This window comes from Oryctolagus cuniculus, chromosome 9, assembly GCF_051225735.1.
Source record: "Oryctolagus cuniculus isolate XC-2025 breed Fujian yellow rabbit chromosome 9, ASM5122573v1, whole genome shotgun sequence".
Taxonomy (NCBI): domain Eukaryota; kingdom Metazoa; phylum Chordata; class Mammalia; order Lagomorpha; family Leporidae; genus Oryctolagus; species Oryctolagus cuniculus.
This window is the reverse complement of record NC_142875.1, coordinates 119,346,107-119,360,415: the sequence shown is the minus strand read 5'-3', so window position 1 is coordinate 119,360,415 and position 14,309 is coordinate 119,346,107. Positions and strand designations below refer to the sequence as shown.

Here is a 14,309-nt window from a genome sequence, read left to right as displayed (position 1 = left end):
ACTCAAAAAGGAGCAAATGTAAACAACAAAACTGAAAACCCATTTAGGATATGTGCCTAAGAAATATAAACTCTCACTAACATGTATTTTTCTTTCTAAAATTTATTTTTTTATTTTAAAGACAAAGATATTCCACCCACGGTTCACACATCAAATGCCCACAATAGCCAGGGCTGTGCCGAACCTCAGCCTTAATCTTGGGGCTCAGTCTGAATCAACCACATGGGTGTCAGTGATTCAAGTACTTGAGCCATCATCTACTGCCTCCCGTGGTGCACATTAGCAAGAACCAGGATCAGAAGTTCAGTAGCCAAGACCTGAGCAGGGCACTGTGATATGGGACGTGAAATGGCATCCCCAGTGGTAACTTAGCAGCCGCACCAAACACACACCCCTAAAATGTGTATTTTCCTAGAGATGCATTATGACAGGTCTGATACTGAAATTGAAAACTCCATTTCTTCCTTGAAGCAGGAAAGAAGTTGTCATTTGTAACCAACAGAGATTTTATGTGATTTTACTACATGCCTGTCATTTTGGTTTCTCCTTACAGGAAAGATTGTCATTGATGGGATAGATATTTCCAAACTACCTTTACACACACTGAGGTCTAGACTTTCAATCATTCTGCAGGATCCAATACTATTCAGTGGTTCTATTAGGTAAGTGACAAATACAGCAAAAAAAACTTGGGATTTACTCTTTGGCCTTTAAGAAGGATTTATTTTAAGAATTGTTTTTCAAGTAGATAGGAAATAACACTATCAAGATAGTAAGATCAAATACTAAGGAACTTCAAAAGTTTGAGAAATGACATTCTGAGATTAGTCTATGTTGGTGCATACTTTGAAATTCATGCATACTTTTCCATAAAACATGTTCCTAGGAGCTTTCTGAAGACCCCTTATATTCTAATAATTGAGATTGGGAGACCCTAGAATTGCTAATGAACCCATAAAGCCTAATCCCTTAAATTTCCAGCTGTTTCTCCCTTTCAGTTTGATTCTACAGAAGCCACTATGTCTCTGAATCTGGATTTTGGGCCATTTCTGAGATATTCTATCCTATAGCCACCTGCCAAACTCTTGGTCTCTGGCCTGGCCTTGGCAGACATTCTGAGTAGACTCATCCTTTTACCTAACTCCAATCTCTGAGCTTTACTTTCAGTCCAAACCACTGTGGAGAAACTGCTCCAGTCTTTTCTAGTCCTGATTCTTAGTCTCCCTCCACCCCACCTCCACCAAAGAAAGAGGTCTCTACTGCTATTTGCTAAACTTTAAATATATGAAATCCATACATAGTTGTTTTTTCAAAATGTACATTCTTCATGAACCTTCTTAAGTATTCTTGTAGTATCTGATTAAATTCTCAAAGCTTTAAATTCTGTAGAAGTTCTGGCTTTATCAAGCTATTTACTAATACCATCGTTAATTCCTATCTTTGAGTATATTACTTGTGAATGTTACTGCTGTGGTTCATGCCATACACGGTACCTAAAAACAACGTAAATTGTCATGTAAATCAATATATTGTGAATCACTTCCACAGGAATATGTTAACAAGACATTGTTCACGTTATACCAAGCATAAAGAAGGAGTGGTTGGATTCAAGTAATGAAACTGACCCTATCTCATGTATATAAACTTCCCTATGGATGCAATCAAAACCATCTTTTTATGACATTAAGGTCATTCCTTCATTGATCAAGCATGAAATCACTGCCTATACTGTTCTAAGTGTTGAATGCACAGCAAGAACCAAAGAAAGAGAAACACAGAAGCAAATAAACATAGAAGTTCACCTATCTTTGTTCCCTAATTAAATGATTTTTCCTTACAGATTTAATTTAGATCCAGAGTGCAAATGCACAGATGACAGGCTCTGGGAAGCTCTAGAAATTGCTCAGCTGAAGAATATGGTCAAGTCTCTATCAGGAGGTCTAGGTATATTTTCCAAGTAATACACTGATCACTTTCTTCTGCAATGAGTTCTGCATATTTCTATCTACACTTCATGCTGAAATCACTGAATTCTAGTGCTTAGTCCCCTTGTGTTTCAATTAGTCTCTTAAAGGTCGATAGAACTTTTCAGAATTTAATGACTGCCCATGGGGTGGGAGAGGATGAGCAAATCCCATTCCTTGTGAGCACTTGAGAATACTCCAGTTAATTCCTGTATCTGCTTTGTCTTCTCCTGCTGTAGGGACAGGCCACTGTAATCTGAATTCCTTGCATTCATTGCTGCTCGGCTCACAGACTACACACTTACTCTCAGGAGGTGGAGGAGTCCCTTGCAGGATGGCTAAGGTTGAGAGCTCTATGTGCCATTCAGGAAAAGGCCATTTCTCCTCGGTGGGAGCCACTGTCCACGCTGTCAGGAAATCATTTTCCTATTGTTGATATGGCACAGTTGTTAGTTTACTTGGGACAGTGGCCTACTCAAGCATATTACATCCATACCATATTCAATTTCTTAAAAACCTCTACTACAAAGTAGCAATTCATCTCTCTGGACCCTAGAGAAGGATATTAAATGAAAATTATAAAAAAAAATCTCCAAGGTCTTACTGTACTCAAAATGCTTGAAAACAGTTTATATCCCATCAGGAGGCAATTCACTATCTGTTGTCAAAAATAGGATGATCCAGGGTCATCTTAATTTTCCCAAAGTCTTGCTTATCCAGGAGGAAGTCCTTGTACCACTGTTACACACAACATATTTGTTCCTGCTTTCCCCAAGGAAAGGGGCAGCAGCATTACCTTAGTGACATCCTTGATTCTTCCTCTGGTTTAGATGCAGTTGTCACTGAAGGTGGGGAGAACTTCAGCGTTGGGCAGAGACAGCTGTTCTGCCTCGCTAGGGCCTTTGTCCGCAAGAGCAGCATTCTCATCATGGATGAAGCGACGGCTTCCATCGACATGGCCACAGTGAGTGCATAGTCTGTACTGTACACATTGGTAGGCTGGGGAGATATGCATGGCAATTACTACTTCCACTTCCCTGATGTGATCCTGAATCTTTAGTTCTATTGTTTTGAGTGAGTTCTCAACTCTCCTTGATCAAACCATTGAGAAATGATACATGCTTTAAAGGAGTTCCCATTACTAATAATCAAAAAGTAAATTTGCCATCACTTTTCTTCTCTCCTTATTTTAATCTCTTTGTAAGTTCAGGCCTGCAGAAATATTCTAAGGAAGGTAAAATTCCCAAATTATTTTTAACTGTTAGTTGGAAAATAATAATTGCATGTGTTTGTGGGTTTGTAGTAGGATGTTGTGATCCATGTAAACACTGTAGAAAGTCCATTAAGTCAGTCATCATATCTATCACATCAGTGATTTGTCATTTTTTTTTTTTTGCAGCAAGAACATCTAAAACCCATTTTAGCAACTTGGAAAGTGTAATCCATTATTATTGACTATGTCACCATGAAGTCCAATATATCACTAAAACTGTTGGCTATTATCAAAAGGCAAAGCTCAGAAGCACTGGCAGATACAAGAGTGTAGATTAGTATGGCTGTTGTGGAAATTAGTGAGAGGCTTTTCAAAAATCTGCAAATACAGTTTCCATATGATCTGGCATTCTCGCCTCGTTATTTATCACAAGGAATTTAAGTCAGTATTTCACAGAGATAACCTGCAGCTCCATGTTCATTGCATTGCTATTAACAAAAGCCAAGATATAAAATCAACCAAAGTGACCATAAATGAATGAATGGATAAAATGTGGTGTACACACATACCATGGGATACTATACAGTTTTTTAAAATATGGAAATCCTGTCATGTACAACAGTATGAATGAAACTGGAGGGCATTAGGCTAAGCAAAATAAATTTCTAAGGCAAGCAAGAAGGACGTCAGTTGTAAGTTGATCCCAGAAACAGGATAGAAAGATGGCTCTTGAGGCAAGGGGCTGGATGAGAAAGGAGAACATTCATCAGTTTCCATTAGGTTGAAGGAACAAGTTTTAATGATATGTTGCACTGCATTTAAGCATCACTCTTTGAAAAATGTTCAAGACAGTCAAATTTCAGGGCTCAGTTGATCAGAGTCCTGCACCATATTCTAGTATGATGCTATAAAAGTTCTAGAATACAGTATGTAAATCTTTAATCAGTTTTAATGATGACCAAAAGCAACCATTTACAAAAGCAATCTGAAGAAGGTGGATTTGCTAGGATTAATAATGAGCTTTGTGTTTTCACGATAAAAAGCCAGAAACTTTGCCCGTTCAAAGAAATTATTTAAAAGTGTCACGTATGTCCAAGACAACCTCGTCTGGAGAAAATGTCATGTTAAGATGCAAATTGTGTATGGGTTAACAATGTTATTCTTTTTTTTTTTTTTTTTTTTTTTTGGACAGGCAGAGTGGACAGTGAGAGAGAGAGACAGAGAGAAAGGTCTTCCTTTGCCGTTGGTTCACCCTCCAATGGCCACCGCGGCCGGCGCGCTGCGGCCGGCGCACCTCGCTGATCCGATGGCAGGAGCCAGGAGCCAGGTGCTTTTCCTGGTTTCCCATGGGGTGCAGGGCCCAAGCACCTGGGCCATCCTCCACTGCACTCCCTGGCCACAGCAGAGGGCTGGCCTGGAAGAGGGGCAACCGGGACAGAATCCGGCGCCCCGACCGGGACTAGAACCCGGTGTGCCGGCGCCGCTAGGCGGAGGATTAGCCTAGTGAGCCGCGGCGCCGGCCAACAATGTTATTCTTTTAAAAGTTAATTTGAAGTTAAAAGTTTGCCATCAGAAAGCTAAGGACAAAAAAATGATACCCACACACATACTCGACATTCTGTCAAACTATCCAACCAAAGTGAATTAAGTCCAAGATAGTGAAGAGACTATTATAACTGAGATACTAATTTGACATCATTTTTCCTATTAAGAATTCTAATCAAGGTGCCTATGCGAAGTAATATAATTTAAATCAACATAATTTAAAGCAATCAAATGGTTTCTCATCAAGCCATTTTATCAAGTAAGTGGAAGTGCATCAAGATTAATGTTAATTACAAAGATTTAGCAATCCTGGGGTTATTGTAAGGATAATCCTGCTGGGGCACAGGGAGCAGAGAGACAGATTATTAATTAACTGGCACTGAACCATTTGGAAGAAAGAAAGAACATCACATTAAGACTTAACTAATGCAGTTTTCTCTAGGAAAGAGATGGAAATTTTACCCAGAATATCTTTTAAAATATATTTTTAAAAAAATGTGCTAGGAATAAAAATGGGTCCTGCCTGAAATGTTCTTTATTGGATCAAAATCCAAATTTTTGGCCTGGGTTTGTTTTGCCCTTTTTGGACTCAAAGGTTAATACCTTGGGTTTTGTTGATTTTTGAGTATTTGTAGTATAGTGGAAGTGAACAGTTTTAAAGATTACATTAGTCATTTAAGCAGCAGAGAGAGACTGGGAGAGAGAGAGAGAGAGAGAGCTCCAATGCACTGTTTCATTCCCCAGATGCCTGAAGCTGTCAGAGCTTGACCAGAGCTGAAGCAAGGTACTCAGGCCAGGTCTCTAATATGGGTGGCAGGGACCGAAGTAGCTGAGCCCTCAGTGTTAACCCGCCTGGGTCTGCAGGAAGTTGGCAGTCAGAAGCCAGAGCCGGAAATTGAACCCAAGCACCCTGCTGTGGGTGTGGACATCTTCAGTGCTAGGCTAAATGCTCACTTTGGCAAGTCAACATTTTGATGTTCAAATGCTTTGTTTCCTCTTTTGGGTTCCCTGGTGCAAAATCTTAGTGACTCCATGCTGATCACTGAGTTTTATTTGCACTTTGAGGACACCGATCAACTCCAACATGAGCTTGCCGCTAGGGACTGCTCCCTCTGTCTTCCACTGAAGATTCGGGAGTGAGAGTACTCAGAAGGGATTTGACATGTTTGAGGGACACAATGTTGTGGCCAGAGGAAAGTAGTCCCAAGAAGGTTGACGCTTGATTGATTTTTTTGGCAGGAAAACATTTTACAGAAAGTGGTGATGACAGCCTTTGCAGACCGCACCGTGGTCACCATAGCTGTAAGTATGGGAGCCAGGAGTGGTGTACTCCACTTTGCTGATTGTTCTAAGATCCTATAATCTTTATGCTGGAGCACTTAAAATATATCTGTTGAATTACCTATTTCTCTGCTAGTATTTCCATGTCTGTACAAAAAGGAAACACAAGCATATTTTGAAAGCCTTGTTCTTTTTCCAACTATCTGCTCTACCTAACTCCCTCAATTCCAGTCAGACATCCGAAATCTAAGGGTTCCAGTAGGTCATGCACCAGGTACAGAAGATAGTTCATATGGAATAATTCTCTTCAGTTTTCTGATGGTCTAATGAACTCAAGTGCAAAATTTCTCGATTATCAATTCTGCTACTATCTATACTTTTTTTTTTTTAAAGAAGACTGAGATATCTCACAGCAGCAGGTACTTTCTTTTAGATGGCCCCAACCTAATGGAACAATTGCTTAAATCCCTGTAATTCATGTCACAATTGACTTAAAATAGGCAATGGTGTCCTGTCTCTTCCTCTTTGTAGAGAGATGAATTCTTGCTCACCTTAGATTGATGCTGAACTAATTTTTAATGGAGCCCTTGCTCATCCTTCCTCCTACTGATTCTCTTCTCTCCATTTCTCTCTCCAGCACCGTGTCTCTTCTATTGTGGATGCAGACCTTGTTTTAGTCTTTTCTGAGGGTATTTTAGTGGAGTGTGACACTGGTCCAAACTTGCTCACCCATAAGAATGGACTTTTTTCCACTCTGGTGATGACCAACAAGTAGACCGCCGTGATCTACTCTGCCAAGTATCCCATTCTCTGGTAGTTATCTTAGTGGCATCCCCTCCCTAAGGCCCTGCTAATGCTGTGATTGATGGGGAGGGCCAGGGTGAGGGAACTAACTGCAGGGTGTTCTTACACAAATCAGCTCAGTGGGGTGCTCCCCTTATGCCTAATACTGAATGGTAAAGCTGCTTTCAAATGTATACGTGCATGAGGTTATTTATGAAAGTAGAGAATGGGTTTACCTCCCCCTTAAGGACCAGTTTCATTGTTTCTTGAGGATGTTTTGTAGGCATCCTTAACCAACCATAGCCATTCCTTACCTGCCCTGAGGAATGCACCGTTTGATTTAAATAATTACTTAACTGTTAAGAGTTGTATACCATGTGCTTGCTATGGTTGCATTGTCTGGTAAGTGCTGTGTGGCAGAAAGAGCACCCTTTAAAGTGCAACATAGTCATGATAGCAGAAAAAGATGTCTGATCAATGCCCACCTTCTGAAAACTGTGCCCATTCTCCCGGTGAACTCTGTGGTTCCTCTAGCCTGGAGGACAGTCATCAAAATAAGTCATTTCAATAAGGCATAAATGATTTAAGGATTGAGAAAATTGACTAATTTGAAAAATAGTTCTCTAATAGTTCCAAGAATTTTGTCAATGTAGAAGAAAGTGAGATATGTTGGATAATAGAGAACTTTCTATTGCCCCTACCTGACTTTGGAGAGAGGGAGAAAGCAGACCCTTCCCTACTCCAAAGACTGATTTTCTTTACTCTGCATGAAGCATGGAGTGCTTGGGTGGTCTTAGTGTGCATCTAAAAGATTATTTGAGCACCATTTATATTTTTGATCAAAAAATTATACCCTCTTACCCGATTTCTGCTCTACTTTCACCGAGTACTTTTCCATTGTCTTCTGCACCTTTCGCTCACCCATTCTTTATTTCAAGACTACCAGGGTGAAGGTGGCCACTAGGACATCTAGAATTCCCCTGTTCACACCATCCAGTGGTGAGGGAAGAAGCATGGTAGGATTCTTCTGAATCGCAAAACTCCTCCTCCTCCTAACAGGCTCATAGAAAGAAGGACCACTATACACTTGCACTCCTTGTAGAGCCATCCTCAGCTCTGTTAAGAGTGATTATTTTTCCCTTGTAGTCTAAAAGTTGTTGTTTTACTTTTGTCAACTTCTGCTGAAAACTGTGAAATGTCTTTAAAAGATCATTTCTCCAGCTTCTACAAAGAAGCCCTCACACACCACAGCAGCCCATGGTCTTCATTCTTAATGAAATTTTAAAAATACTCCAGATGAACTAATCTCATTAACACAGTTACAACTGACACCATACTTTAAAAAAAAAAAAAACTGTATTAGTGTGGAATAAACACCAACCGTATTTCTGTTAGCCAAGATTTTTCCCCAATATTTTTAGACTATCAAGGCAATATTCATAATGCTGCAGTTAGAGACAGAGGCCGAATTCTGTTTTCCAAGGTATGATAGGGTTGTAAAAGATTTAATAACTTCTTGAAGGGAAAATGCACAATACCTATTAAATAGTCTGGTAAGTATAGTTTATATTTTTCTAAAAGCTAATCATTTTCCTCTCTTCTGATATTTCCTAAATCAGTATCAAGTGTTCCCACCATTCAGCTTGTCTATGGGGGCCGAAATAGTGGTGCAGGTTGTGGGCTGCACGATTGTTGAGCTCCATCTGTGTCTCTTTGCCCCTGAGCCAGGACTGCTTGCTTTTCTGAGAGCATCAACACCAAAACTGCCCCATGGACAGGGCCCAGCATGATGCAGGCCTTAGCCTCTGGGGACAGCTCAGGTTGCACTTAGGAACTTTATGTAGCACAATAGATGCATGTCTAGGTTTGGAACTCTGGAGAGGGACTCCCATCAGCATGCTAATATTTCAATGTGCGGGGTCTAGGTCCAGTATAGCAACCCTCTCTTCTCATACTGAACACTCAAGATGTGAGCAGTCCAAATGAAGAAGTGTTTTAACATGCATACTGGATTTCAAAGACAGTGCTAATAGAAGAATGTAAAAGAGCTCATGAATAATTACTATATTGGTTCCATGTCAAAATCAAAACATTTTTGATAGATTGGGTTATAGTATATTATGAACACATTTTCACCTGTTTCTTAAACTTTCAAATATGGTTCCTAGAAAATTTGAAGTTACACATGGCTCACATTGTATTTCAATTAGACAGTGCTAATCTTAAGAGTAGAAAAAGGCCTGCCACAGATTTTACTGTTCTAACTTATAAAAGGAATGCCAGTTGATGTCTACTCCCTCTTTGTGTGTGTCACACAGGGGCAGAACTGTTTTAACAAAGATCTCATTTGATCCTCTCCACCAGTCTGTTGAGGCAGGGACACTTTTTACCACCCACGGTTAAATGTGAAATGGGAAGCGTGGAATGTTAGATCTTTAGCTGCAGGCTGTAGAACCCACGGGCAGGCCAGCCCAAGTCCGAGTCCCGTCTTACTTAAGAGCCTCCACTGTTAACCCGAAGGTTAATCATGACAGGCGAGTGCTCCTTTTAGGTACCAGGTCCCCCCAGTGAGAGAATTTAGTCAAGGGGGGGACTGTCTCCTATTTTGAAGTTAGTGAACCTGACTCTAATGCTGGTGCTATTCCTTGTTTGCAATGTGATCTCTTGTTTTTGCCTTATCTCTGGAAACCCAAATGGTTTCTCCTATATAGTAGAGAGCAACAGTACCCACAGTCTGGTATGTGTGTGGAGCACTTTGTATTTGGCGTATGTTCAACAAGTGGTTGGTTTTATTAGTAATTACTAACAGCAAAGCATCTCTCTAAGGGTACCATGCACAAATAAAGAACAGGTGCATGGCAGAGATCTCAAGACTGCGATGGCATGGGCATGTTTTAAAGTGCTGGATAATCCATATACTGCTGCATGTTGGGATGGACTTCTCCATGTTATATTTCCAGAACTGAACTGCTTTCCAAGGTTCTGCAATTGGAATTTACCAACTCACACAAATTCTCCACTAAGATATGTGGGAACAAAATACAACCCGACTGGTTTCTGATGACCTCTCTTAGCATTTACATATTTGACAAACAGTTATTAACCTCTTTACACTTAAGTTTGTGTGGAAATGACAACACTGCTATGTTAACTATATTCAAGATAATACAGCTCACTTACTATCTAGCCATACTGGCCAGTTGTAAAAGTATGTAAACAAATGACACTTCAGATAAAAAAAAAGGGGGGAGGGGTTGGGTTTCCTGCCTCTCAAGGCACATCATGAATAATCCAGGAAATGGTCTAGAAAGTAATAATTCTGGCTTCGGCTTGCAGTCTGAACTCTAACAATGCCCTGTATTCTTTGCACTTACAGCACCGGGTTCACACCATTCTGACAGCAGACCTGGTGATTGTGATGAAGCGAGGAAATATCCTAGAATATGACACGCCGGAAAGCCTCCTGGCTCGGGAGGATGGAGTATTTGCCTCTTTTGTTCGTGCAGACATGTGAAGGGTTCTTAAAACGAGGCGTGCGTGTACAACCACGCTGTCATAACCTATTTGTGGATTATATAAGCTTGACCCTCATAAAATAGCATCTTAAATATTTACAAATTTTGTACAAGCAAATAAGTTGATATTTCTCTGTCCTATTCTTTAAAATGGTTTTCCAGAAGTATTACTGTTGAAAATGTTCATTATTGATGTTTCTCTACAATAGCAGTTGTATTACAACATGTAAGCTATTCTAGGTGGTGACTCTAGGAAAATCTGTTGCATCTGTGTGTCCAGATGAGGTGACTGTGCCTTCACCTGAATCCAAATACTTCTGAAAAGTTCCACAGAGATGGACAAAAATGGTTCATGGCATGTAGATAATTGGAAAACATAGTGTTTCCTGAAAGTTAAACTTAGAACAGGATCAATACCCATTAATGCAATCTTAAAAATACTTTATAAAAATTGAACCAATCTCCTAAAATACTGCTGCCGTGAAATGTTTTATAAGGCTGCATAGGCATAATGCTTGTTACAAGTTATGCCACATTCTCTCACAGAGAAATGAGTTTTTCCCCATAGTGATAATGAGTTATGATATTTTAAACTGATATTTCTACATAGCCACTAAACTGAAAATCATGGTTGGCTAGGGCTCATAACTTTCGGTTACTTGAGTAAATGTTTGTTTACAAAACTAAATTGACTGAATAAAGTCAAGGATGATGACTTTACATAATTAACCACTTAGTACATTATATATATTGTTGAAGATAAAAGTTCACCTTGAAATAATATTTAATATATAGGTACTTATACTTAACCAAATTTTGTTTGATTAATCAAATCAATTTTACTATTTTCAATTTTAAATACTTATTATAAATGCATAATGCTTTATTATCAAATCACAGGGTTACTGATATCATTGAATGCAAAAATACTTATCTGAAAGGCTCGACTTTTTACTGTTCCTCATGATTCACTGAGAGTTTGCTTAGCTCCAGATTAGAATCCTAAGACTTGTCTGAGTATCTGGTATTTGAGATCTGGGACCATGTCGTCTTTGTGCTCCTAGCACTAAATATAAATGCTCAGCCCACAGTCACCCTTCATAAATATAGTTGGCTGATCCATGGATTAGTTTTACTGCTAGCCATGTACCTATAACCGTGGGTTATTCTCTACTGTCCTGTGTTGTGTGTATTCTATTTATTCTCTAGTATGTATGAATGTTTTTATTCGACAACAAATGTGTTTATTCTATACGATATATGAAAACATACTGGATTGCTATTACCTAATAAATTACTCTGTTTGCACAGTTAAAAGGGTGGTTATTCCATTGCATATCAACCAGGACTAAGCCATAGATCTAACTCAACACCACTTGCCAGCCAATGTCTGGTCTTACTTTGATGATTTTGTTTCATGTTTACCAGAGTCATGCACGTCATTACTTTCATAGATATAGGCTCTAGGGAATTGTCCTGTAAATGCAGTAACTAAGTAAATAATTTTTTAGCATCTCTAATTACACAACTAGATATCTGGACTTTTCCCCAAACTTTACTGATCAGCTATGGTAGTCTTCCAGTATAGCTTTTGTCACACATTCTTTGATGTTCTTTGATTTACAATGCTATGATAATTCCCTTATTCACCCATTATCTACGCTTAAATGCAATTACCTAAGCTTAACCTCTTAGCCTAAGAAATATTAGGTGGGGCCAGTCCTGGGGTGCAGCAGGTTAAGCTACAATTTGCAGTGCTGGCATCCCATACAGGCACGAGTTCAAGTCCCGGCTGCTCCACTTCCCATTCAGCTCCCTGCTAATGTGCTTGGCAAACACTCAAGAATGGTCCACATCTGTGGGCCCCTACCCCTATGTGGGAGACCCTGAAGAAATTCCTGGCTTCAGCCTGGCCCAGCACTGACTGTTGCAGCCATTTCAGGAGTAAACCAGAGGATGGAAGATGTCTTTATCTCTCAGCCAAGGAGATGTATCCTGTAACTTGTGTTTCATTGTTTTCTTTAGTGACTGTGTACTATTTACATCAGTTTTTCTCAAGTGATAATAGGTTTCTCCTAGAACAAACTCTCCAATCAAAGTTTCAATCTGTATTTCCAGTTGAGAGCCATAATTAACCAAGTTGAGAGAACATCAATGCACTGCAGTTATTAGGCTGCTTCCTTTTTTTATGGTCCATGCTATGTATAAAAAAAAAAAAAACTGACAGTCTGACAGTGACTTGAACATGAGTCCTGTTGTTGCTGACACCACCCCCCACTGCTAAGATGCGCCTCTCAGTCAATGGACAAGGTGCCTCAGGTCATTAGAAAGGGAACCTTGCTTGGTGAACTGAGTCTAAGCTCAGAATATCCAGAGGGACCTGGTGAAGTGTTTTCTTGTTCTGTCAGTTACTCCGCAAAAAGTGATCTAAGGATAAAGGTTGTTGACAGAGATTAAAAGCCTTGTTTTTCCATATCTGAATTAAAGAATATTGTATAAATGATTCAACAGCTAAGTTTCAGTTCATATCACCATGTTTATCTATATATACAAACGTGGTGGGTGTGCTGAGGTTTTTCCTACTGATTTTGCACGCTATGGAAGAGAGGACAATTACCTGTTATGATGATTCTCCTTCTCACCTTCACATTTTAAAACATTATTTATTTGATGGACACAGACAGATTCACTCCCCAAATTCTTAAAACAGCAATGCCAAAGTCTGGAGCCAACAATACTAACCCATTCTCCCACGTGGGTGGCAGGGACCCAACTACTTGAACCCTCACCTGCTATCTCCCAGAGTGTGCATTAGCAGGAAGCCAGGATCAGGAGCAGATCTAAGACCCAAACCTAGGCACACTGATTTAGGATGCACACACCTCAAGCCCCTTCTTAACTACTGTGCAAGCACCTGCCCCCACTTTCACATTTTTCCTGCAGGTGTCAGCACTGAAAAATGCATGTTGATATAGTCCATCTACGTATCTAGTACATGAGATTTAAATTTTTTATGCACAGTAGCAAATTGCCCTTAGCCATTTTACTAAGGTCAACAATGCCCTACATCCAAAATAACAAAGATCAATGAAGCCCTAACAAATTAATTAAGTTAATTGGCTCTAAGAGAAAAGCATTCTGTGACTCAGTGTCACCAATCACCATGAACCATCTCCAATTACTCCTTAGTAATGACCAATTTTTAGACTGCTACTTTTATTACTTAACCTGCCCATTGAAGGTGTGAACAGTGCAACTTGGATACAATAGTTTAGTGCTACTTTATTCCCATTTTTCTTTAACAAATGGCTACTTGTTGCTATTCATATACCTTATCCATTATCCTTAGGTAAAAGGTTATTGAACTTGAATATTATCTAAGCCAAGTGGATTTGGGCCAACTATTCCATATGTGAGGATTTGCTCTTTGACTCATAGTAGTTTGGGCTTTGTTCCAATACTACTCAAATAATTTCAAAATTCCTTATCTCTTTCAGACACCCAGAATGTTCATCAATCCTTTGAACTTAGACATAAACAGAATTCCCAGTTATTTGAACCCACGGAAGTATATAGTTTCCTTTCTTTTATAGGTTACGACCTATCCATCATCCCTCACGTACACATGCATGGGTGCACATACACATACACAGTCACACTGTACTCTAACTTGCAGTCTTAAAGAAGCATACAGCTGCTATGAATATTTACAACACATTAACAAAGCAGAGGTAACTCAATTGCAGGTAGTCGGAATGGATGGCATAAAGAGAAAAGTTCTTACACTCAACAATCTGTCTTTTCCAGATTTAAAGCACCTAAGACATTTTACATCTAGGTAGATCATAAGAAGTGTTTCCAGTCATGATTCAGTCCCATGCCCCTTTTTCAATACTTTCCAGATAGCACCAATAACACTTTGTTGTGTTATGGTGAACAGAATGTTTAGTCCAATGAAAGGGCAGTAGTAATTACTGTCATGAAAGGTGGAGACTGAGGCAACTAGAG

The 14,309-nt window shown here is 39.5% G+C and overlaps 1 protein-coding gene and 1 long non-coding RNA gene across 17 annotated transcripts in view; one reads left to right on the top strand and one right to left on the bottom strand.

Annotated features, from left to right (window-relative positions):
• Positions 1 to 11,618, top strand: part of ABCC9 (ATP binding cassette subfamily C member 9) — a 146,964-nt gene extending 135,346 nt beyond the window's left edge. For 4 of the 9 annotated variants that reach the window (XM_089303255.1, XM_008259331.5, XM_070048298.2 and 1 more), the window contains 6 exons: positions 554 to 662; positions 1,841 to 1,944; positions 2,795 to 2,928; positions 5,962 to 6,024; positions 6,641 to 6,816; positions 10,163 to 11,618. In XM_089303255.1, the coding sequence (XP_089159381.1) occupies positions 554 to 662; positions 1,841 to 1,944; positions 2,795 to 2,928; positions 5,962 to 6,024; positions 6,641 to 6,778 (548 nt within the window). In that variant the 3' untranslated portion in view covers positions 6,779 to 6,816; positions 10,163 to 11,618. 9 annotated transcript variants of the gene reach the window in all.
• The window catches only part of LOC108176990 (uncharacterized), a 174,042-nt gene that overhangs the window by 63,790 nt on the left and 95,943 nt on the right, over positions 1 to 14,309 (bottom strand). For 2 of the 8 annotated variants that reach the window (XR_016213537.1, XR_016213540.1), the window contains exon 5: positions 2,761 to 2,963. The exons of 5 other annotated variants lie outside the window; for them this stretch is intronic. This is a non-coding gene — a long non-coding RNA (uncharacterized LOC108176990). Of the gene's footprint in view, positions 1 to 2,760; positions 2,964 to 3,434; positions 3,920 to 14,309 lie in introns of those variants that run through there. One more of the 8 variants, XR_016213547.1, reaches the window with a different exon arrangement.